This window comes from Trichechus manatus, unplaced genomic scaffold, assembly GCF_000243295.1.
Source record: "Trichechus manatus latirostris isolate Lorelei unplaced genomic scaffold, TriManLat1.0 scaffold00046, whole genome shotgun sequence".
NCBI classification, from domain to species: Eukaryota; Metazoa; Chordata; class Mammalia; order Sirenia; family Trichechidae; genus Trichechus; species Trichechus manatus.
The window spans coordinates 17,899,889-17,923,328 of record NW_004443982.1 but is presented as its reverse complement, the minus strand read 5'-3'; the positions used below and the strand labels follow the sequence as shown (position 1 = coordinate 17,923,328).

The following is a 23,440-nucleotide window of genomic DNA, read 5'->3' as shown; positions in this document are numbered from 1 at the left end:
ACTTGAGCTAAGAAGCACACTCTTCACGAGTACCATTTTATGTCCCATAGTCCAGTCTAATCTTTGTCTGAAGAGACTCTCTGTTGTGTTCCCTGTCAGAGCAGTCATTGGTGGTAGCTGGGCACCATCTAGTTCTTCTGGTCTCAGGCTGATAGAGTCTCTGGTTTATGTAGCCCTTTCTGTCTCTTGGGCTAATATTTTCCATGTGTCTTTGGTGTTTTTCCTTCTCCTTTCCTCCAGGTGGGTTGGGACCAATTGATGCATCTTAGATGGCCTCTCGATAGCTTTTAAGAGCCCAGACGCCACTCACCAAAGTAGGATGCAGAACCTTTTCTTGATAAGTTTTGTTATACCAGTTGACCTAAATGTCCCCTGAAAGCATGGCTCCCAGACACTCGCCCCGGCTACTCTGTCCCTCGAAGTGTTTGGTTGTATTCAGGAACCTTCTTAGCTTTGGTTTAGCCCAGTTGTGCTGACTTCCCCTGTGGTGTGTGCTGTCCTTCCCTTCACCTAAGATAATTCTTGTCTAGTATCTACTTAGTGAATAACCCTCACCCTCCCTCCCCACCCTCATAACCATCAAAGAATGTTTTCTTCTGTGTTTAAACCTTTTCTTGAGTTCTTATAATAGTAGTCTTATACAATATTTGTCCTTTTGTGACTGACTAAATTCACTCAGCATAATGCCTTCCAGCTTCCTCCATGTTATGTTTCATGGATTCACCATTGTTCTTTATCATTGTTGGTATTCCATTGTGAGAATATATCATAATTTGTTTATCCATTTGTCTGCTGATGGACACCTAGGTTGTTTCCATCTTTTTACTATTGTGAGCAGCGCTGTAGTGAACGTGGGTGTGCATATATCTATTCGTGTGATGGCTCTTATTTCTCTAGGATATATTCCAAGGAGTGAGATTGCTGGATCCTATGGTACTTCTATTTCTACCTTTTTAAGGAAGCGCCAAATCAGTTTCCAAAGTGGTTGTACCATTTTACATTCCCACCAACAGTGTATAAGTGTTCCAGTCTCTCCACAACTTCTCCAGCTTTTATTATTTTGTGTTTTTTGGATTAATGTTAGCCTTGTTGGAGTGAGATGCTATCTCATTGTAGTTTTGATTTGCATTTCTCTAATGGCTAATGATCGTGAGCATTTCCTCATGTGTCTGTTATCCACTTGAATGTCTTCTTTGGTGAAGGGTCTGTTCATATCCTTTGCCCATTTTTAATTGGGTTATTTGTCTTTCTGTTGTTGAGGTTTTGCAGTATCTTCTAGATTTTAGAGATTAGACCCTGATCGGAATTTGTTGTAGCTAAAAATTTTTTCCCAATCTGTAGGTTGTCTTTCGACTCTTCTGGTGAAGTCTTTTGATGAACATAAGTGCTTGATTTTTAGGAGCTCCCAGTTATCTATTTTCTCTTCTGGTGTTTGTGCATTGTTACTTATGTTTGTATTCTGTTTATGCCATGTATGAGAGCTCCTAGCTTTGTCCCTATTTTTCTTCCATGATCTTTACCATTTTCTATTTTACATTTAGGTCTTTGATCCATTTCAAGTTAGTTTTTGTGCATGCTGTGAGGTATGGGTCTTGTTTCATTTTTTTGCAGATGGATATCCAGTTATACCAGCACCATTTGTTAAAGAGACTGACCTTTCCTCAATTAACAGGCTTTGGGCCTTTGTCAAATATCATCTGCTCATAGGTGGATGAATTTATGTCTGGATTCTCAATTCTGTTCCATTGGTCTATGTATCTGTTGTTGTACCAGTACCAGGCTGTTTTGACTACCATGGCGGTATAATAAGCTCTAAAGTCAAGTAGTGTGAGGCCTCCCACTTTGTTCTTCTTGAGTAATGCTTTACTTATCTGGAGCCTCTTCTCTTTCTATATGAATTTGGTGACTTGTTTCTCCATCTCCTTAAAAAATGCCATTGGAATTTGGATCGGTATTGCACTGTATCTGTAGATCACTTTGGGTGGAATTGAATTTTTCACAATGTTGAGTCTTCCTATCCATGAGCAAGGTATGTTTTTCTACTTGTGCAGGTCTCTTTTGGTTTCTTGCAGTAGTGTCTTATAGTTTTCATTGTATAGGTCTTTTACATCTCTGATTCCATTTATTCCTAAGTATTTTATCTTCTTGGGAGCAATTGTAAATGGTATTGATTTGGTGATTTCCTCTTGGAAGTTCTCTTTGTTGGTGTAGAGGAACCCAAGTGATTTTTGTATGTTTGTCTTGTATCCTGAGACCCCTGCTTCTTGACTCCCATTGATGAAAGAGGAAAAAATTGGAGCTGAGACCACTGCTAGGGAAATATTGTTGCTGAGTGTCGTCGAGTCGATGCCAACACATAATGACCCCAAGTGACAGAGTAAAACTGCCTTGTAAGGTTTGCTTGGTTGTAGTCTTCACGGAAGCAGATCGCCAGGTCTTTCTCCCCCAGAGCAGCTGGATCGGTTCAAACTGTCAACCTTTTGGTTAGCAGCTGAGCACTTAACCGTTAAGACTTAATTATATTTATTAGACAAAAGAGCCTACCAGTTAAGACAAAGTTTCTAGAGCAAGACTACCGGCTAGCTGAGTGATCCTTAGGAAATTATTTAACATCTTCGTATCATCTGTATAATGACCATGGTAACAGTGTTTACTTTATAGAGCTGTTGTTAGAATTAAGTGATTAGTACCTATAAAGTTTCTTACAGCAGTCCCTGGCACAGAGTAACAGTTGCAGTAATTCTTTTGAGCATAAGAAACTGGTGGAATTTTAGTGCTAGAAGATATCTTACTCAGTTTCCTTAGGCAAGCAATCAGAATATGTCTGGGAGAGAAACAGCAAAAGAATTCAGGATCTCAGTGGATTGTGGATTATATAGTAATAATCACATCATGTGGGCTGTGAATCACGGACCATAATATTTGTTATGATACTTCTGAGTATTAAACAAGATATAAATATGTATTTAAGGAAAAATCTTCAATTTCTGGCTAAATATCTGATAAACTGGCAGATGTTCAAGACGGATTTTGGTAACAGTAAGATCTTAGTCACTTAGGTGTGTTTTACAGTATTAGTGTATCATGCTGGTTACACCTGTAGAATTAGTTTCGCTATAGTGCTCTAAGTAGGGTTATATGCTGTGTTTGTTTTTTGCTTGGCATTTTGCCAGGATATGAAAGGAAAATAGCTATGAAACAAATTCCTTACAATAATGTAATGGTAATCTTCTGCCTTAAAAATTCAATCTGAAAAAAAAACATTTATTGACTGTCTATTAGGTAGTGAACTTAAATTTTTTAAGTGAAAATTTTTACTGAAGTATAAAATGCATACAGGAAAGTATACTCATCATAAGTATGAAATTTGATGAATTATCAAAAAGTGAATGCACCCGTGGACTCTCTATCCGGGTCAAGAAACAGAAGAGTACCAGCCCTCCAGAAACCTCCCTTTTGCCCTGTTAGAGATTTAATGGTGTCCCCCAAAAATGTATGTCAACTTGACTAGGCCAGGATTCCCAATATTGTGTGGTTGTCCTCCATTTTGCAATCTGATGTAATTACCTATGTATTGTAAATCCTAACCTCTATGATATTAATGAAGCAGGATTAGAGGCAGTTATGTCGATGAGGCAGGACACAATCTACAGGATTAGGTTGTGTTTTAATTCGATCTCTTTTGAGATATAAAAGAGAGAAGCCAGTAGAGAAGAGGGGGACCTTCTACCACCAAGAAAGAAAGGCCAGGAGCAGAGCATGTCCTTTGGACGCAGAGTCCCTGTGCTAAGAAACTCCTAGACCCAGAGGAAGACTGATGACAAGGATCTTCCCCCAGAGCCAACAGAGAGAGAAAGCCTACCCCTGGAGCTGGCGCACTGAATTCAGACTTCTAGCCTGCTAGATTGTAAGAGAATAAATTTTTGTTTGTTAAATCCATCCACTCGTGGTATTTCTGTTATAGCAGCACTTGACAACTAAGACAGAAATTTTGTACTGGGAGTGGAGTGCTGCTCTAACGGATACCTAAAATGTGGAAGCAGTTTTGAAACTGTGAATGGATAGAGGCTGGAAGAGTTTTAAAGTGCCTAATAGTAAAAGCCTAGATTGCTTTGAAGAGTCTGTTGGTGGCATTACGGACATCAAAGACAATTCTGGTGAGGGCTCCGAAGGATGTGAGGAGAGCTGTAACATTGGAGATGGCACAGATGGCAAGAAGCAGCAACAGAGAACCAGCAGCAGCAGAATCTGGAGACTGCCATGAGACAGCGTGGGAGCCAACCTGTGGAGCAAGAGAGCTGAGTGCCTTTGGGCAGGAGGTTTCCTGGCAGAGTGGGTGCCACTGGGCAATTATTGGTGGACCTAAGCTTGCCAGTCCATGGAGCAAGAGGGCTGGTGCCTTCGGCTAAGGTTTACTGATGGAGTAGGGTGCCTCCAGGCACTTATCAGTAGATCTAAAAAGCTTTGGAACACTTTCCTGAGCAGGACAGATGCCGGGCCAGCCCAAAAGGCCCGAGGGGCCAAGGAGTCGAGGGGCCAAGGAACCAGGAAGCAGAAGCCAAAAAGATAGGGAGCACAGGAAGAAGAGCTGCCTTGGTCTCAAAGGGTAGGGCCACCACCTCTGAGGTCTCAAACGGTGGAACCACGGTCTGCTGGGTGTAAAAGGGTGAGTCCATGGCCTCATAGGTTTCAGAGAGTAAAATCTTCACCAACATGGTTCCGGAGTGTGGAGCTGCCTTTCACAAGTGCCAGCAGGATGGGGCTATATCAGCTGCCCAAAGCTGAGGGGGTGGGGCTGCCGTGCCCAAAGGGCAGAAGAATGAGACTTTCCTTGGCCAAGGGGGTAGGGTCGCCACTCAGTCTAGGAGAATGGGGCCACCCAAATGTGAGGGAGCAGAGTTGCCGTCCCAGTGGGCCTGAAGCCCAGGGCTCAGGGGCCTCCACCCAGAATCCAAAGAGTGTGGCCAACACCCAGAGACTAGAGGGCAGGTCCATTGCCTAAATGCTCTCTGTCTTAGGCTGGGTTCTCTAGAGAAGCAAAAACAGTAAAGCATATAAATATATAGAAAGATTTATATCAAGGAAACAGCTCACACAATTGTAGAGGCTAGAACATCCCGAGTCGATGGATCAGAGTAGATGCCTCTCTCAATTCACGCAGCCACAGAAGCTGGCAAGCCCAAGATCAGTAGGTTGGAGAGCAGGGCTCCCGCTCACAGGCTGTGAAGGTTGACAAATTCCAAGATCAGCAGGCAAGACCGCAAGGTTTCTTCTGATTCACGTAGCTGAAGGGGCTGGTGAATCCAAGATCAGCAGGTCAGAGAGTAGAACTCCACTCACAGGCTGTGAAGATTGACAAATCCCAAGTTCGGCAGATAAGCTGACAGCTCAAGTCCCAAGAACCGGAGGTGAGATATCAGGAGGCAGCGGCAGGGTCCAGAGTGAGCAAAAAGCTAGAACATGTGCTTATATTCAGATGCAGCCCACACCCCCAAGGAAACTCCCTTTCATCCTACTCACAGCAAATTCAGTCATGGGAGTGATCACATATAAACAGAATCATGGCCCAACCAAGTTGACACACAGTCTTAACCATCACAGTCACAGCAAACAGAGAATTATTCTCAAGCCTTGAGAGCTAATGTAACGTGTTCTGCTGACTTGCTTGGTGCCTGTTATCCCTTCTTTCCCTCCAGCTTCTCCCATTTGTAATGGAAATGTCTGCCTTGTGCCTGTTCCACCACTGAATTTTGGAAACAGATAACTTGTATTCTGTTTCACAGATGAAGAGGAATTTTGCCCCAAGAGATTTTGGACTTGGAGTTGATTTAAGACTTCTGCTATTGTCTTAGTTATCTAGTGCTGCTACAACAGAAATATCACGAGTGGATGGCTTCAACAAACAGAAGTTTATTATCTCACAGTCTAGTAGGCTAGAAGTCCAAATTGAGGGCATCAGCTCCAGGGGAAAGCTTTCTCTCTCTGTCGGCTCTGGAGGAAAATCCTTGTCATTAATCTTTCCCTGATCAGGGAGCTTCTCAGCACAGGGACCCAAAGTCCAAAGGACATGCTCTGTCCCTGGCACTACTTTCTTGGTGGTATGAGGTCCCCCTGTCTCTCTGCTTGCTTCTCTCTTCTATATGTCAAAAGAGATTGATTTAAGACACAGTCTAATCTTGTAGATTGAGTCCTGCCTCATTAACATAATTGCCTCTAATCCTGCCTCATTAACATCATAGAGGTAGGATTTACAACACATAGGAAAATCACATCAGATGACAAAATGGTGAACAATGACAATACTGGGAATCATGGACTAGCCAAGTTGGCATATATTTTTGGGGGACACAATTCAATCCGTGACAGCTATAATATGATGGGGTGAAAGTGTTTTACATGTGGCACGAATGTGAATTTTTCAGGGCCAAAGGGTGGAATGTTATGGATTGAATTGTGTCTCCCAAAAATGTGTGTCAACTTCACTAGGCTATGGTTCCCAGTATTGTGTGATTGTCCCCCATTTTGTTATCTGATCTAATTACCTATGTGTTGTAAATCCTAACCTCTATGCTGTTCATGAGGCAAGATTAGAGGCAGTTTTGTTAATGAGGCAGGACACAATCTACAGGATTAGGTTGTATCTTGAGTCAATGTCTTTTGAGATATAAAAGAGAGAAGTGAGCAGAGAGACGGAGGACCTCCTACCACCAAGAAAGAAGAGCTGGGAGTGGGGCATGTCCTTTGAACCCAGGATCCCTGTACTGAGAAACTCCTAGACCCAGGGGAAGATTGATGACAAAGACCTTCCTCCAGAGCTGACAGAGAGAGAAAGCCTTCCACTGGAGTTGACACCCTGAATAATTCGGACTTCTAGCCTTCTAGACTTTGAGAGAATAAATTTCTGTTTGTTAAAGCCATCCACTTGTGATATTACTGTTATAGCAGCACTACACGACTAAGATATGCCCCTTCTTAGTCACTTTTGCTACCCTCCTTTTTAAAGGGTGACCAATGAGTACAAAGCCAACTTCATGCCATGAATTAGTTTTGCCTGTTTAAAATTTTTTTGTATGAATGCAATCTACAGCATTTATTTTTAGAAGTCTGGTTTCTCTTGCTCAGCACTGTATTTGTTAGATTTATCCATGCTGTGGCTTGTAGCAAAAGTTTATTCTTTATCATTGCTGTGTTTGTATCCCACTGTATGAATGTATCACACTTCATTGATCCATTTTACTGTTGATTGATGTTTAGGTTATTTCCAGATTGGGACTATTAAAATAATACTGCTGTAAACATTCTTGTACATACCATTGTGTGTGTGTGTGTGTGTGTATTTGTGTGTATATAGGCACAGTGGTTAAGAGCTTGGCTACCAACCAAAAGGGTGGCAGTTCGAATCCACCAGCCACTCCTTGGAAACTATATGGGGCAGTTCTACTCTGTCCTGTAAGGTTGCTGTGAGTCAGAATCAACTCGACGGCAACAGGTTTGGTTTATGTATGTGTGTGCATGTATATATGTGTGTGTGTGTATATATATATATATGTATATATATATATATGCATATGTGTTCAGCTGTAGTAGAAGCTCCCAAAGTAGTTATACCATTTTACACTCCCACCAGAAGTGCATGAGAGTTCCAGTTGTTGCAGGTCTTTGCCACCTCTTTGGTTTTACTTTTAGTCATTTAGTGGGTGTGTAGTAGTATCTCTTTGTAGTTTGAATGTGCATTTCCTGCTGACTAATGAGGTTGAATGCCTTTTCATGTGTTTTATGGCTATTTTGATATTGGTGTGTGTGTTCAAGTGCCTGTTCAAGTCTTTTTGCCCATCTTAAAAATTAAGTTGTGTTTGTCGTTTTGGTCACTGTTCATACTTTCTTATCTCTCCATGCTTCCATGTGGGATCATTTTCCTTGGACTTAAAATACTAACTTTACTATTTCCTTTACAGTAGTTCTGCTGTGACAAATTCTCTCATTTTTTAATCGAATGTCTTTCTTTTATCTTTATCTTTGGGTATAAAAGTCTATTTTAGTTATTATTTTCTTCTCACTTTGAGGTTATCATTCCTTTGTCTTCTGGCTTTCATTATTTCTGTTGAGAAGTCACTTGCCATTGTTGTTGTTGCTTCTTTGAAGTTAATTGGTTTTTTATTTGTTCATTTCTGACCGCTTTTAAGATTTTCTCTTTGACTTTGGTGTGCAGCAGTTTTACCATGATGTGCTTAATTGTGTTTTTATTTATCCTTCTCAGGGTTTGTGGCATTTCTTGAATCTGTGTCTTGGTATCTTTGTCAGTTTTGGAAAATCCTTAACCTTTATTTCCTCAAATATTGCTTCTGATCCATTCTATTTCCTCTCTTTTGGGAATGTTTTCACTTTCCCATTAGTCCCTCATGTTTTTTGCTTCTCCGTTTGGAAAGTTGTTTCTGTTTTTTACTTTCCTTCTAGTTTACTAATTATCTTTATAGGTGTCTAATCTGGTGTCAGACCCATCTGTTGATTTCCTATGAGGGCATTGGTGGCTCAGTGGTAGAATTCTCACCTTCCATGCAGGAGACCCAGATTTGATTCCTAGCCAATACATCTCATGCATAGCCACCACCTGTCCATCAGTGGAGGCTTTCATGTTACTGTGATGCTGAACAGGTTTCAGTGGAGCTTCCAGACAAAGATGGACTAGGAAGAAAGGCCTGGCAATCTATTTCCAAAAATCAGCCAGTGAACACCCTATGGATCACTGTGACCTAGTCCACAACTGATCATGGGGACAGTTCAGAATTAGGCAGCGTTTAGTTCCGTTGTGTATGGGGTTACCATGAGTCAGGGGCCTATTTGACAGCAGCTAACAACAGAGTCCCTAGGTGGTGCAAATGGTTAACATGCTTTGCTGCTAACTGAAAGGTTGGAGGTTCAAGTCCACCCAGAGTCATCTCAGAAGAAAGGCTTGGTGATCTACTTTCAAAAAATCAGCCATTTAAAACCCACTATTCTGACACACATGGGGTGACCATGGGTAAGATTTGACTCGACAACAACTGGTAAACTGGTTAATTTCCTAATTGCAAATATTGTGTTTTTCAGTTCTAAAGTTTTTATTTGAGTTTTTAAATAGTTTTCATTCTCTACCAATTCTCCATCTTGTCATATAATTTATTGAACGTATTAATTATAGTTATTTTCAACACCATGTCAGATAATTCCAACATCTGTATCTCCTATGGGTATGTTTTTGTCGTCTATTTTTATTCCTGGATTTTGATCCTTTTTTTGTTTTTTGTTTTTGCTGTTGGTGGTATGATTTGTTATTTTTAATCTAATGTCAGATATTTCTATTAAAAAAAGAGATAATTTGAGGTTCTGATTGAGTTCTATTTCTCCAGAGAGATTTTATTTTTGTTTCTGGCAGGTAGTTGGACTAGATGCAGATCAACTTGATTCAGTCAAATCTTGAGTCAGTTAGAAACTGTACTTCAATCTTTGTAGGGGCTTGTCTATTTCTGGTCCACCCTTACTCCCAGAGTCTAGCCCTTTGAGTTTCTACCCAAATGCTTTGGATGTATCCCAGGGCCATTGTAGGGCCAGAATGTCAATATTTGGCCCCACTCCCACCAGCTTTAAGAGACTTCTAAAAGCTGTGTTCATTTTGTTTGTTTCTTAGTACCTGATTTCTTATGGGCAAATGTCTTGAGGCAAAAAGAAGCCTCTAATGTTGAATCCTCTCTTGGAACTTTTCTTCTCTCTGAGATCTTATCCCTACAGATCCTCACTGTGTTGGTAGGTCTCTGATGCCTTCAAACAGATGTTTGTCTACTTGTCCTTGGCAGGAGTATTGGTTCAAAACAAGCAAATTTGCAATTGTTGGGCATGGAAATCCTCATTTTGCTTTTCAATGCCCTCATTTTTTAGGGAATCAAAAAGCATGAGAAGATAGAATTGTACTAATTTTTTTTCCTCGGTTTAAATGCACATTGATGACTGTGGGTAAGGCTACTCTTTTTATGCTTAATTTAGTCTATGCAGATCTGGCGTTTGAATTATGGAAGACCTTTTGGGGGTACATGTGTGACAATGTATAATCTGTTATGAGTTTGAACCATAGTTAAGAACCAAAAGCAGAATTTGTGGCAGCAACTATGGGCAGGGGAGCAGATGTGGCTACAAGCTGATGGTGATGATGATATCTCGCATTCTTAACCTCTTCATCAACAGTTTGCTGACCAGTTTCCAGGGCCTGAGACAGAGTCAAAGGAGAACAATGGATTCTAGAATAAATGTCCAATGCTAACCCCAGGGAATAGGCCATGGAATCTAGCAAGAACATTGATCTGAGTAACTAGCCAGGCAGACACACTTCCAAGATAATCTAGATATGTGTTAACTCCTGGTTGGGCCCCACATTCTGAAGCCACACTTAGCTTCCTTAGTCACTCCCATGGTCCTACATCTCCCTGCTTTGTGGGCCTCTCATTTACTCTGAAAAGAGCATTTGTAGAGTGTAGACTTAAATCTCAAAGACCTTTCCTAATTTGGATCCTACTTTTCAAATAATGGAGCTCTGCTGGCACAGTGGTTAAAATCTATGGCTGCTAACTAAAAGTTCAGCAGTTTGAATCCACCAGCTGCTCCTGGGAAACCCTATGGGGCAGTTCTACTTTCTCATGTAGGGTGGCTGTTTGAGTTGGAATCGACTTGACAGCAATGGGTTAGTTTTTTTTTGGTTTTCAGGTAATAGAGAAAACAGGTGCAACATCTTAACTGAGAACGGTACATGGAGGCAGATGTATTGGCATAGGAAGTCTATAACTCCAGAAGTCATCCCCTGGTAAGGGGCTTTGCAAGTTCCCGTTGTTCACTACAGTTATGTCTGTGGGAGATTTGTACATTTTTCGTTTATTCATTCATTCAGCCTACATGTCTTGATTGCCTACTTTGTACCAGCCACTGTGAAAGGTACTGGTGGTAAAAATCTCTGTGACACAGTAGCCACCTCTAGGTGACTCTACTCTGATAGAAGATAGACAAGTAAACAAAGATATCAAGTGATAAGATTAAGGTGTGCAGAGGTGGCTTTGAGGTCCCAATAGAGCAGCAGTTAACTGAGCTTAGAAGAGTCTTGAAAGCAACTAGTACAACTGAATGAATTTAATTGAATAAAGGCTCAGGAAAGCCATCATTAATGAGGTGACACTTTAACTGAAACTTGAAGAACAAGTAGGGTTAACCAGACAGGCAAAGAGTAGAAAGAGGAAGGCTGGTAGCAGGGAAACAGATCAGTTAAGACCCTATGGCAAAAGCCATTTGAGAGTTAACAAGTGACAGTTAAAAACAGAAGTGGTGTTGGTGGGGGGTAACTTAGAGCAGTGCTTCTCAAACTTTAATGAGCATACAAATCATCTGGAGAATCTTGTTAAAATAAATTATGACTCAGTGGGTCTGAGGTGAGGTACTTTAATGCTGAAGCTGCTGGTCCATGGGTCACACTGAGTAGCAACAGCTTAGAAATCTGTTGGATGTGATGAAAGAGGAAGGGGAAGAGTCCTAGCTAACATATAGATTTCTAGATAGGATAGTCTAGAGGTGACATATGAAATTGATCGTGCGTGCATTCAGGATGCGTTGATAATTACTGGTGATTGGAATGCGAAAGTTGGAAACAAAGAAGGATCAGTACTGGAAAAATATGGCCTTGGGGATAGAAACGATGCCAGAGATCGCATGATAGAATTTTGCAAGCCCAACGACTTCTTTATTGCAAATACCTTTTTTCAACAATATAAACAGTGACTATACACATGGACCTCGCCAGATAGAATGCACAGAAATCAGATGGACTACGTTTGTGGAAAGAGACAATGAATAAGCTCAATATCGTTAGTCAGAACAAGGCCAGGGGCCGACTGAGGAACAGATCATCAGTTGCTCCTATGCAAATTCAACTTGAAACTGAAGAAAATTAGAACAGTTCCACGAGAGCCAAAGAACGGTCTTGAGTATCTCCTACCTGAATTTAGAGACCGTCTCAAAAATAGATTTGATGCCTTGAACACTAATGACTGAAGACCAGATGAATTGTGTAATGACATCAAGGACATCATACATGAAGAAAGCAAAACAAAAAACCAAACCCGTTGCTGTTGAGTCAATTCCAACTCATAGCGACCCTATAGGACAGAATAGAACTGCCTTGTAGGGTTTCCACCCTGGTGGCATAGTGGTTAAGCGTTCAGCTGCTAACCAAAAGGTTGGTAGTTTGAATCCACCAAGTGCCATTTGGAAACCATATGGTGCAGTTCTACTCTGTCCTGTAGGGTCGCTGTGAGTTGGAATTGACTCGATGACAACGAGTTTGTTTGTTTGTTTTTTTGGTCTTTTGTAGGGTTTCCAAGGAGCAGCTAGTGGATTCGAACTGCCAACCTTTTGGTTAGCACCCAAATGTTTAATCACTGCGCCATCAGGGCCCCTGAAGAAAGCAAGAGGTCATCAAAAAGACAGGAAAGAAAGAAAATATCAAAATGTATGTCAGAAGAGACTCTGAAACTTGCTCTTGAACATCAAGTAGCTAAAGCAAATGGAATAAATGATGAAGTAAAAGAGCTGAACAGAAAATTTCAAAGGGCGGCTCAAGAAGACAAAGTAATATTATAATGACATGTGCAAAGACCTGCAGATAGAAAATCAAAAGGGAAGAACATGCTCGGCATTTCTCAAACTGAAAGAACTGAAGAAAAAATTTAAGCCTTGAGTTGCAATAGCAAAGGATTCTACGGGGAAAATATTAAACGATGCAGGAAGCATCAGAAGAAAACGGAAGGAATACAGAGTTACTATACCAAAAAGAAATGGTCAATGTTCAACCATTTCAGGAGGTAGCATATGATCAGGAACCGATGGTACTGAAGAAATAAGTCCAAGCTGCACTGAAGGCAGTGGTGAAAAACAAGGCTCCAGGAATTGACGGAATACCAATTGAGATTTTTCAACAAATGGATGCAGCGCTAGCAGTGCTTACTTGTCTATGCCAAGAAATTTGGAAGACAGCTACCTGGCCAACTGACTGGAAGAGATCCATATTTATACCTATTCCCGAGAAAGGTGATCCAGTTGAATGCGGAAATTATTGAACAATATCGTTAACATCACTCACAAGTAAAATTTTGCTGAAGATCATTCAAAAGTGGCTGCAGCAGTACATCGACAGGGAACTGCCAGAAATCCAATCCAGATTCAGAAGAGGACGTGGAACCAGGGATATCATTGCTGATGTCAGATGGATCCTGGCTGAAAGCAGAGAATACCAAAAAGATGTTTACCTGTGTTTTATTGACTATGCAAAGGCATTCAACTGTGTAGATCATAACATATTATGTATAACATTGTGAAGAACGGGAATTCCAGAACACTTATTTGTGCTTATGAGGAACCTGTACATAGACAGTGATTTGAACAAGACAAGGGGATACTGTGTGGTTTAAAGTCAAGAAAGGTATGCGTCAGGGTTGTATCCTTTCACCATACTTATTCAATCTGTATGCTGAGCAAATAATCCGGGAAGCTGGACTATATGCAGAAGAACATGGCATCAGGATTGGAGGAAGACTTATTAACAACCTGTGATATGCAGATGACACGACCTTGCTTGCTGAAAGTGAAGAGGACTTGAAGCACTTACTGATGAAGATCAAAGACCACAGCCTTCAATATGGATTACACCGCAACATAAAGAAAACAAAAATCCTCACAACTGGACCATTAAGCAACGTTATGATAAACGGAGCAAAGATTGAAGTTGTTAAGGATTTCATTTTACTTGGATCCACAATCAACACCTATGGAAGCAGCAGTCAAGAAATCAAGCGACGTATTGCAATGGGCAAATCTGCAAAAGACCTTTTCAAAGTGTTAAAAAGCAAAGACGTCACCTTGAAGACCAAGGTGCGCCTGACCAAAGCCATGTTTTAAGTCGCCTCATCTGCATGTGAAAGCTGGACAATGAATAAGGAAGACCGAAGAATTGACACCTTGAATTGTGATGTTGGTGAAGAATAATGAATATACCATGGACTGCCCAAAGAACAAACAAATCTGTCTTGGAAGAAGTACAACCGGAATGCTCCTTAGAAGCAGGATGGCGAGACTACATCTCATATGCTCTGTACATGTTATCAGGAGGGACCAGTCCCTGGAGAAGGACATCATGCTTGGTAAAGTAGAGGGTCAGTGAAAAAGAGGAAGACCCTCAATGAGATGGATTGACACAGTGACTGCAGCAGTGGGCTCAAGCATAACAACGATTGTGAGGATAGCGCAGGAGCGGGCAGTGTTTCATTCTGTTGCACATAGGGTCGCTTTGAGTTGAAACTGACTTGATGGCACCAAACAACAACAACAGAGGTGACAGTGTCATGGACTGCTAGAGGAAATTTCTAAGGAAAGATAAGTTTTGTTCTGTTTTTGTTTTTAATGCATCTATGGGATGTCTAGGAAGAGGAATATGGTAGGCCCTTGGATATTGAAGACTGTATAGGAGAAAATAAAACCATAGTTCCTGAGTAGAAAGAGAAAGATGTGCCTATGAAGGAAACTGAGAAGGGGCCACCAGGAAAGTGAGAAGAGGATCATTACTCTAGGAAGAGTTTCAAGAAAGTGAGAGTGAACAATATCAAATGTTGCAAAGAGGTCGGGGAAGAGGACTTAAAGGAATTCATGGGATTTGGACATTAGAATGCCATTGTAACCCAGAGAACAATTTCAGTACAGTGGCAAGACCAGAATCGGGATGGCAAGGAGTTGAAGATTAGGAAGTGAGTGTTTTGATTAGAGGCAACACAAGAAGCCTGGCTGAAAAGTGTCAAAGAGCCCAGTAGTAGACAGAAAGAAGTACAGTGTAAATGAAAGGCTCCTTCCTCACTTCTTCCCTCTTTCTTCCTCCCTCCCTCCCTTCCACCCTTCCTTTCTTTTAGGTTCATAATCATAGAAAGTTTCCAACATGCAAAAAGGTTGAGAGGATAGTATAAGGAACCCCCCTGTATTCATCACACAGCTTCAACAATTACGTACTTCTTTTGCCAATGAAGGATGGTTTTTTTAGATGCAGCAGACTTAGGCACATTCATACTACGCTCAGGGAAAAAAAAGAGCAAGGAGGGAGCAGTTGAAGATTTAGAAGAGAAATGTGATGATACGTGATGGAGCAAGGTTCTTGAGAAGGAGGTGAGTGATGGAATGTGGTACAGGTGGAGAGCCTGGCTTTAGACAGTAAGAAAGACACTTTGTTTACTGAGTTGAGAGGAAAAGTGATAAGAATCACTGTCCCTCTGAAATCTTGTTAAAATTCCGATTTCCAGATGCTTACCGGGCTTACTTCCTCTAGTTTCCCTTTGCCACTGCATTCCATATCAGGCTGCCTCAGGTCCCCCTTGAAGTCATTCACTAATTTTCATGAAAAGTCTGTTTCACCCAAGCATTTTGTGAGTCCAGTCACTTTACTAAATTTGGAGTAAATGATCTAGTTTTAACCTAAGTAAGGTGGTCTTTGTCCTTGGCTCTAGAGAAATGACCCTTGGAATAATTAGGGTGCCTTGGTCTGGGACTTTCAGGCCATACCTAAGGATTTGTGCTGGCAAGTGGGATCTGGCCAGACCAGAAAAGACTCACCTGGAAGGCTAATATCAGCTAGCCTCGGGAGGCTTGATTTAGCTTGCTATTAAAGCCCAGAACACTAAGGCTCAGAGAGCTTCTTAGTTGGCGAGAACATCTGTTCTTTGGAGCATAGCACGTCCCTTGGGACATGAAAGCTTCGTGGTTGGGAACCCTCCCAAACCTTTCCCTCTGTGTTTCTTCATTTGTATCCTTTTTGGTTATAATAAATCTGTAGTCATAAATATGGTATACGCTCTGTGAGTTCTGTGAGTCGTTCCAGTGAATTATTGAACCCAAAGAAGCAGCGGGAGCCAGCAGGTCAGAAAGTAAGGGTGTTTTGTGGACTCCTGAGCTTGCACCTGGCATCCTGAAGGGGTAGTGGGAAACAAGCTCCAGATTTGTGGCCAACAGGCCAGAAGGTTGGGGTGTCATGTGGATTCCCTAAACTTGAGGCTGGCGTCTGCCTATTTGGCAGTCTGAAGGACGATATTCTTTTAACTTGTGAGCTCTGACCTAGCTCTGGGTGGCTAGGGTCAGAGAGAGAGTGCCATGGAGGAGGCTGGCAATGAGGATGGAGGAGTGGGAATGTGAGGACTGGATCAATCTTCACATTATGGGGCTTGGATTCATGTTGATCCTTATCATGCAACTAAAGATCTGAGGTATATAGAGAGTAGTCACATTACAGAGAACAGCCTTCTACCATCCTCCATCTTGAGGGCAGCCTCCCTTACCTCTCTAAAGCAATAGAGAAATTGTTCCCCCTGTCCTACAAATAGAATTCCCTTCCTAGGAGGAATTCTAGGGAATAAAGTCTTCTCCATGACTTTGCATAAAGATTAAGTTTGTAGTGTCAAATCAGGAAATGAGCAACTTTATGCTTAATGATAACTATTTTCTCTGTGAAGTAGGAAGAGAATTTATTTGGAAAGAGTTCATTTGCCTGAAATTGTGCATGAGAAGGCTTTTAGACTGTGGCAAGGGTTTGGAATATTGCCAAAACCTTTAAGCTTTGCCTAAAGTGATGTCTTGCCTTCTAATAAAAGATAAAAACAACATCGGCACGCGCGCGCGCGCACACACACACACACACACCCCTAGGAATTGAGAATAGGAATATTACTGAATGTTAGACTTCTATGAAGTGCCACTTAAATGGGTGGGACTGCCAACTAATCCTCTTTGTATTGACTTTGGGAAGATAAAGTTAGGAGAGGGTGTCAAGTAACTTTTCTCCATGTAAGTCTGAATAAGTGAGTATTTGCATGAGCATCATCCTAGTCATTCATTATATAACAGCTTAATCCTAGAAGGAAAAATATACATGCTGAGCATTTTGTAAAAGCTTCTTATCTCCCTGGTATATCTCCCTTCCTGGCACCCTTTCTATCTGTGACATTATGCAGTGAGCACCCAACAGTAGAAGTGATGATTGAAGTCAGTGATTTCCAGATAATTTCTCTGTACTCTCAGAAGACTTTAGCAGTTGATTGCTACTAAGTACCAATTGGACAATTGACTAATTCTCTTGATAGAGAAAAAAGATGTAATTTGGAAATAATTGACCTAACAAGCGAAAAATGGATAGATGCTTAAAAATTTATTTGGGTCATTGTATAGTTAAAAGAAATAATTTGGAGTTAAAACGCCATAAATATAACAATATAAATATTATATATGCATGAATATATAATTGTGCATTTAATTCTTTATGCATCTTCTGCATTTAAAGTATTTTTCTTATAGTAGAGAAAACAAAAGGGCTAAAAAAACATGACTCAATACTGTATGTATCCTTAGGGTATAGAAATTTGTGACCACAAATATAAAACTATATCCCTAATATGTATTGCTTTAAAATGTTCCACTAAAATTAACATCTCAGAAAAAAAATAAATCAGCCCAATTACTTTCCATTCTACTCCTCTGATAGTGTTTTTACCTTAAATTTGATTAGTAGATGCCAGTCTTTCCAGTGAATGATGTCAATAATTTAAGTCAGCACCGAAAGGCTATGCAAAAACTTGATGCTTTGAGTAAAATTGAGCTTCTCCCAGGCAAATACCAAAGCTTTAGAGTTTTTATGCCCATGAAATATAGATGTTTTTCCATTGTTTCAGAACTTAAATAAGAAAAGAAATCACTTTATTCCCATGTATTTAAAATTATACTTTTAGGCAGAGAAAACTATGTTGCATGAAAAGTGTTACATGGGCAGTGTTACATAGACATTGCATTTTAAGAAGCAGACATGAAAGGTATTATCATCTCAATTTTATGTGTGAGAAAACTGAACCCAGAGAGGTTGTAATTTTCCCAGTGTAAGCTGGTGAGACAAGAGTAGAACCAGAGCCAGGCTCTTGGTTCCTAACTCAAAACCCTGCCTCCCGTCCCTCCTTGCTCCAATATTTCGGGTTGCTGGCACCCTGTATTAAGTGATACTTCCTTTTTATCACATAGTCTGTGCTCATGGATTGGCAGTACATTTCTTACATATTAGAATTCAAGACCAGCAATGTCGTAGTCTTGAACATGGTACCATGCTTCATTTAAATGAACCACGTCTTGTCCCTGTAAACTGCTGCTTCTTATAAACTGGAAAAACCCATTATTCATAAGTCATTTTAATAAATAAACAGCTAGAATTGAGAATTCTTGATACATTAAGGCCTTTCAGCCCAAGACGTATTGACTCTCAGTAAGGTTGGTATTTCTTCAGGTCTCTGCAGAATTTAAGAATATAACAGAAGAGTAAAGAAAGTGAACATTCTGTAGTCAGCATATAAGTAACAAAAGTTCTGCGGATAGAGAGGAGCCCACTAGGCAATTTGTTATTGAGTGCCTTCTGTTAATGTACCTATTACTGGTATGTGTTGAGGGGCATCAAGAAGAAATATCAGACAACATCTTGGCTCCCTAGAAGCTTATCAGCCAATTGAGGAAACAAAACATACCATGTGAAGGACTCTACATAGTCAGACAGGTTGAGGTCTGGTCAGGAAGGTGTCTTAGTTTGAGTTGCTCCTGAAGCATGCCCTGAGATAAGGATTTGAGTACATGTAGTTATTTTGGGAGGTGTAGGGAACACCAGCGTGAAAGAAGGGAAGTGAGACAGGGAAAGGAAGGCAGCTAATAAAGGTTACATTATTCAGACAAATTTGTTGTTGTTACTTAATGTCAAGTTGATTCCAACTCATGACAACCCCATGTGTGTAGAGTAGAACTGCTTCATAGGGTTTCCAAGGTTGTGACCTTTTGTAAGCAGATCACCAGGCTTGTCCTCTGAGGTGCCTCTGCGTGGGTTGGAACTACCAATCTTTCGGCTAGTAGTCAGGCACTTAACTGTTTGTACCACCCAGGGACTCCTTAAGACAGTTATATAGAGATCAATCTATCACATATAAATTAATCATATGAGAAAACACTGGGAAATGGTATAGAACACATGTCTCAGAGTTATTCTACCCAAAAGGTGGAGGAACTGAGGTAGTTATACTCCAGCTTTCATCAGTCATTGTTTGAGGGCTCTCCCAGGGATATTACTTCCCCAGTGCTTCAGCCTGCCAGGTACCTGGGCAGAGCAGCCTTCTGCAGTTCTAAAAAAATCCCTCAGGCATACAATGATGCCTATACTGACTGCTGAAAGTCAGCCGGTGCACATAAAGCAAAAGGGTCCAAGGAATATGGGCAGAGAACTGACAGTACAACTGCCACAGTAAGATTCTTGGTGGAGGTGAGACTTGAAAGTGCTCTTTTTCTTCTCTCTCCAGGCCTCTTCATGACTCTGTCCCTGTTGTCCATTGTGTATGGAGCCTTGCGCTGTAACATCCTAGCCATCAAGATCAAGTATGATGAATACGAGGTCAAAGTGAAGCCCCTCGCCTATGTCTGCATCTTCCTCTGGAGGAGCTTTGAGATTGCCACTCGAGTTGTGGTCCTGGTCCTCTTTACCTCTGTCCTGAAGACCTGGGTGGTGGTTGATGTATTTGTCAACTTCTTGAGCTTCTTCTTGTACCCCTGGATGCTCTTCTGGTGCAGTGGCTCCCCATTCCCTGAGAACATCGAGAAAGCACTCAGTCGGGTGGGCACCACCATCGTGCTATGCTTCCTCACCTTGCTGTATGCTGGCATCAACATGTTCTGCTGGTCAGCTGTGCAGCTGAAAATCAACAGCCCAGACCTCATTAGCAAGTCCCAGAACTGGTACCGGCTGCTGGTGTACTATATGATGAGATTCATTGAGAACGCCTTCCTCCTCCTCATGTGGTACCTTCACAAGACCAACATCTATATGTATGTGTGTGCACCTCTCTTGATTCTGCAGCTGCTCGTCGGGTACTGTACAGCTATTCTCTTCATGCTTGTGTTCTATCAGTTCTTCCACCCTTGCAAAAAGCTCTTTTCCACCAGTGTTTCTGAAGGCTTTCGGGCATGGTTTAGGTGTGTCTTCTGTGCCTGCAGGCATCAGAAATCCTGCCAGTTAGCAGAAAAGACAGACCAAAGGTCATCCGAAGACAAAGATGAGACACCTTCTAGCAGTAAAATCAGTTCTGTGCCCAGCCAGATCTTGAATGCCGACGAGTTCTGCTCTGCTTAACAGGACCTGGGGTCTCTTGGGGGTACAGACATCTTGTTTTCTGGGTTGATCCATGTTCTTCATACAAGTAATGAGCCCTCCATAGATAACAAAGCAGGAAGGTAGCTCTCAACTCTTGTGAGCTGTGAGCTTCTCCCTTTTATAGAGCTCTTGGGAGTGTGGAAACCACAAAGAGAAGCCAAGAAAACCTCTATGTCTTGGAGGAAGCTGGCCAAAGCATCACAGTTCACAAGTGATCATGTTCTTCCAGGCATTACTGGCCTTTTCACTGGCAATGTACCATAGACTGTTGTCACACTGCAGGACGTAAACCCATAAAATCTGAATTGGGCTGGTTCGTCCATCAGGTAGAATGAGGAGAGGGGCTTTCTTGTTTTCAAGTTTTCTGGACTGCAGGTCTGAGTAGCCTGATGATTTATTATCCTGAGCAAAGTTTTTGCCCAAGAGCTCTCATGCTGATCAGAGAAGGTTACTGGGGTTTTACCATCAGTGACATCATTTCTGTTGGAGTTTACAGGGATGGCTGTTCAAGTTTTTTTTTTTTTTTAAATAGATGCCCCATCTTTACCTCATAAGGCCCCTGTGTATATAACCAGCTGTAACCACCATGGCATGCCATCTCTGAGATCCAATTGATTAAAGAGCCTAGATTTGGAGATTTTATTCCCAAGGATCCATGAATGCAAAATTGAATTCTACGTTTGGTTATGGAAGTGCTGGAATTTCAGGAATGTTATGTTCCTTAGATATGCTGAAGAAATTCTGGATCAGGAGGGTTGTTAAAACATCAGAATTATGTAGGCTTCTCTAAGAGTTCTTACCATCTGAGGATGGTTGAAGATACGAATCTCCTAGTAGGTAGACTTAAACCTTCTCAAGATTTCAAGTTTCAGGCTTGTCCTGCAATTCTGGGAAATGTCCAGTAGAATTTTTTAGGATTTGTCTTCTTTTAAAAAAAAGAAAAGAAAATTCACAGTCTTCACTGCCCTTTTCCTTGCCTGCCAGGAACATTTTAGAAAAGAGTTACCTTTTTAACTTAAAAATTTCTGGAAAACCCCAGAGAAATCTCTTACCCAGTGCAGGAACATAGGGCATTTTGATTTTCATTATTTGAAGGAAACGGGTTTTCTGCCTCCCCCGCCCCCCAGTTGGAGATTGACTTCAGAAACTTTTAAATTATAAAAAAGAGATGAAATGATCAGAAGATTTGTGTGTTTCATTGAATGCATTTTCATTTGGCATAACAGTGAGTTAACAAGATCTCCAATTTTATTCTCTTATACCCTTGTATCCCTTATAATTTCTCCTTTACTCTGGTACCTTATTTGTTTAATAAAAAGAGATTATGTAGCATATCCTCAATTGTTCTGGAAAAATGCCTGGATCCAGGGCCATCATTTCTACTATTAAAACATAGACAGTGAAATGCCTGGAAACAGGTTAAGATCATACTGATTTGGAATAAGGATTGGAGGAAAATCTGAGCACTCTGCTTATGGACTCTATTTTTACCAGGATGAATAGGGATCCGCTTCTCTGACTTTATTAATCTGCAAGGCTTATTTATCTGGCCATCTCCTGGTAATTTTTTTTAAAAAATTCTTGTTGGTATTGAATTTACAAGTAATTTTATACACACACAAAACAAAACGCAATTTAATGATCAATTTCCAGTACATTCAGAGATCAGTGAAACAGTAAATATTCTTTCACAGGGCATACATATTGTGTAATATTTTTATACAGTCTCATAAAAATGCATCTGTAAGCTCCTAAACTGCAGAGCTTCCATTTTATTTTGGGGGGATGTTTTTTTCTCCTTTGAAATTCTCTTTGTTTAGTCAGTATTTGTGGTTTAATTTTATGGGGACATCCAGGCAACAGATAATATTTTTGGTTTATTTTTTAACCAAATAAAAATAAAACTACAAATCATCTATGTCCTCCCTGTTAGCACATCATTTGTCACTTGCCCTATTTTAATAGGCCTAAATTAAGTAGTGAACATAAATAATAAAAAGGGTACTTCATACAACATATACTCCCCCTGTAGACATATATATATATATATATATTCACATATGTGCATAGATATATACTTGAAATACAAAAAAAGCCCTTGAAAATATATAACGACTGTGAGTAAACTAAAACTAAGATGTTGAATTGTATTTTTTGGGTTCTTTCCTGATTGACAAAAGGGCTTGATAATGATTAGGACAGTATAAGGCCATTCCTAAGCCATCTCAAGTGTTCCTTTATATCAAACCAGTTAACTGTGTTCATTGACCCCAAGTATTTTCAAGCTCTTTTGAGAGAAAAATATCCTTGCGCTGAAGCTTTACAGTGGCCTCAGGTCATGCTGTGGGAGTAAGGAATGGGAGCAGCTACCAGCCTGTCACTGACCAGGTTGAACATTGAAGATCAATCAGGGTCGATGGCCTAAGGACCCCTAATCACTGAACTTTCTGACCCATCTATCCAGTGCTCTTATAGCCAGTCTGTCATGGGACAGGTTAAAAATGGTGACTTTGAGCAGGAGTCATGGTCAGAACCTCCAAATACATTTTAAATTAATGTAGAAGACAGGTAAGCATCTTGAGAGTGACCCCAAACCAAACTAACAGTGATGGTCTGTAAGATTCCCAAAGCCCAACTTATACATGCATAAGGACAGAAAGGTTTGGTAACTAAATTGGACATTTTCTCAATTTTAACCATTGATATACAGATACTCCAGCTTTGGGTAAATGTACTCTCATTCCCTTTGGGAGAAAGAAACTACTGCTTTTTTCATGCCAAAAGCCATGGTGAACTGAGCATTTTTGTTTTGAAAGTATATTGTTGTTGTTGTGTGCTGTTGAGTCGATTCTGACTCATAGCGACCCTACTAGGACAGAGTAGAACTGCCCCATAAGATTTCCTAGGCTGTAAATCTTTACGGGAGCAAATTGCCAGGTCTTTTCTCCCTCGGAGCAGCTGGTGGGTTTGAACCGCCAACCTTTTGGTTGGCAGCCGAGCACTTTAACAGTTGTGACACCAGCGGTCCTTAAAAGTGTATTATACCTCTCAAATGGCAAACTTACGTTCAGAAAGCAGAGCTGGGTTGTCCTAAAGACAAACCAACCAGCAAATCCCCTCGTGTTAGGAGTTAAAATGTGTATTTCAATTACAATACCAGTTTTTAAAAATCTCAGT

General features: G+C 40.8%; 1 protein-coding gene across 1 annotated transcript in view; it reads left to right on the top strand.

Moving 5' to 3' along the window:
* Positions 1-23,168, top strand: part of XK (X-linked Kx blood group antigen, Kell and VPS13A binding protein) — a 50,212-nt gene extending 27,044 nt beyond the window's left edge. Inside the window, exon 3 of the mRNA XM_004376943.2 lies at positions 19,416-23,168. Within this exon, the coding sequence (XP_004377000.1) occupies positions 19,416-20,242 (827 nt within the window). The 3' untranslated portion in view covers positions 20,243-23,168. The remainder of the gene's footprint in view (positions 1-19,415) is intronic.
* Positions 23,169-23,440: the final 272 nt, after the last annotated feature.